Raw genomic sequence first — 2,442 nt, 5'->3', positions numbered from 1 at the left:
AGCTTGACATCAAATTTAGGACAATTTCTCATCATTTTTTGTACGCCTGCCACATATTGGTAGACCACCAAACACGCTCAACATTTCCCCACTGGGTAGTTCCTAGTGTTTTGGTACTCTCCCCGGTTTGTCTCATTCGTGCCACCACACCCCTCGACCGGTCGAGCCGCACCCGGCCACCGCACGCACGCGAGAGCCGAAAAAAGGCAACGCAACGGGGGACTCGCCGGCCTGCATCGCTTGATGCGTGCACGGCCTAGTAACGTGGACTGTAGCTAAATTCGGCACACCGGCCCGGTCGAGTTAGGCGTCGACCCGCCGGGTGGGAGGGAAATACCACCACTTCCAATAATTAACTTCGGTCACACAGAGTAGCCGGCCGCACCCGCACGTATCTCTCTCTCTCTCTCCATCGGCGTCGACGGCACCAGCCTTGTTATAAAACGGTCGCCGCTGCCACCTGCGACGGTCACTCGCCCGCCCCCGACCTCCCGACCCCCTCGCCTCTCGAACGCACGAGGGAACAGACGCCGGCGTGTGCAGAGCCATGGGTAACTGCCAGGCGGCCGACGCGGCGGCGGTGGTGATCCAGCACCCGGCCAGCGGCCGCACGGAGCTGGCCTACTGGTCGCTCCCGGCGGGCGAGGTCATGGCCGCCAACCCGGGCCACTACGTCGCCGCCGTCATCACCGCCCCGCACGCCGCGTCTTCCGAGGGCCCCGGCGGCGCCCCGCCCGTGAAGCACCTCAAGCTGCTCCGCCCCGACGACACGCTCCTGCTCGGCCGCGTCTACCGCCTCGTCAGCTTCGAAGGTACGTCGCTTCCGATACCACCAAGCTCCCGCCGCCCCCTCCGATCGCTTGCGTTGGGACGCCGCGCCGAAAATGTTTCCCGGCGTCAACTTGTTGCGCGTGTACGTGCGTACCTTCGACTGCGACGGGCGAGGGAGGGATTAATCTGCGATTCCCGCCTCTCGCCGTCCGATTAAATGCCGTTTTTTGACTACTCGTGCGGCGGATTAAGTGGAGCTTTACCCGTAATAACTTTCTGGGGCGAGCTGGCGTTCTAGGTGTCACCGAGCTCCATTATTTGCCAGTTTCTTCTTCCCTATTCTATTCCCGCCGAGGAGTAACTAACGAGATCTTCTCCATTGATTGGTGCTGTGCGGCGATCGATCGAGCAGAGGTGCTGAAGGAGTTCGCGACGAAGCGGCACGTCAAGCTCAGCCGCGTCATGGTCAAGGCCAAGGACGAGGTGGCGGCGCCCACGAAGCCGGCCAAGCCCAGGCGCCGGCGTGGCAGCAGCCGCGGCGGCGGCGCCGACGCCGGCGACTTGCGCGAGGAATCCGACCGGTCGCTCGCAAAGGTGCGTTCGCATGCTTCTCCTAGCTTCCGAATGTTCACTGGCACATGCATTGCAACCACCGGCTCGGCCCAAATCTTTGGTGATCCGTTCGGTCGCCATCGACGGGGATCATGGGCCGATCCATCGCGGCTCGTACCAATATCTGCGCCGAATTGAACTGCCAGTCCACGTCATCGCTGTCCGAACTAGTTAATGCCCCGAAACGGCCGTGTCACCAACCCTGCGCTTTTTCCCTTATTCCAGATCATGCGCCAGTCGGTGGAGGAGGAGGAGGCCGCGGCCGCACCGAGCTCCGGGCGCGTACCGAAGGCAGGAACAAACGACAACAATGGCGTCGCGGCGTCCGAGCCCGGCCTTGACGACGACGACGACGACTGCGACCTGGAGTCGCTGCTGCCGCCGGGGCTGGCGCTCGGCAGGCGGCTCGGCCGGCAGTGGCGGCCGGCCCTGCAGAGCATCGCGGAAGGGCGAGACTGAAGCGGAGTAGTACACGGCCGGATCAGACGCACGGCTCCGTCTCTCTCTGTGTGTATGTATGTGTAAAATGTTGCGTGGCTGCGGCTCCAGATGGATGCCTAGTGGTAGTAGTAGCAACTGTGCAAGTATGGGTCACTGGGTGTAAAAGTGTGTAACGTGACGGATGATATGGACTATTGACTGGTCCTCGAGAACCAAAATGACCACGCGATCAAACTGCTCGAGCCGTGGGTCGAGCGTCCCGGGCGGCGAGCCCTCCCACATTATTACGTATCGGGAGGCTCAATCTCTTTTGATCGGGAGAGAAAGATCGGGATGCTCAATTGATCGATCGATCGATCGATCTCCAGTCAGAGGCCTGCTCGTTTGGGCATCTGAACAGCGGCCGGGCCAAGCGCTGAGCAGCCATCATGCACGTGTAGCAGAGACTATCATCCAACACGTGCACGGCGATCTCTGATAGTCTGATCTCCCTCGCTCCTCCGCAGGGGAAAGCCCCGGTTTGCTCTGCCTGCCTGGTCTCTGGGCTGATCTGATCAGCTCCGTGACAAAGCCAGGGAGGGATTCGGCGGTGCTTCAGACGATGCATGGATGGAGGGA

General features: G+C 61.6%; 1 protein-coding gene across 1 annotated transcript; it reads left to right on the top strand.

Moving 5' to 3' along the window:
* The first annotated feature begins 373 nt into the window (after positions 1 to 373).
* LOC125554121 lies at positions 374 to 2,058 on the top strand. The gene is made up of 3 exons (XM_048717725.1): positions 374 to 812; positions 1,184 to 1,365; positions 1,609 to 2,058. Exons 1-3 carry the CDS (start codon positions 548 to 550, stop codon positions 1,840 to 1,842), a joined length of 681 nt encoding a protein of 226 aa, XP_048573682.1. The 5' UTR covers positions 374 to 547; the 3' UTR covers positions 1,843 to 2,058.
* The last annotated feature ends 384 nt before the right edge of the window (positions 2,059 to 2,442 follow it).

The sequence above is a fragment of the Triticum urartu genome, chromosome 4 (genome assembly GCF_003073215.2).
Source record: "Triticum urartu cultivar G1812 chromosome 4, Tu2.1, whole genome shotgun sequence".
NCBI classification, from domain to species: Eukaryota; Viridiplantae; Streptophyta; class Magnoliopsida; order Poales; family Poaceae; genus Triticum; species Triticum urartu.
This window is presented reverse-complemented; position numbering and strand designations above follow the sequence as displayed.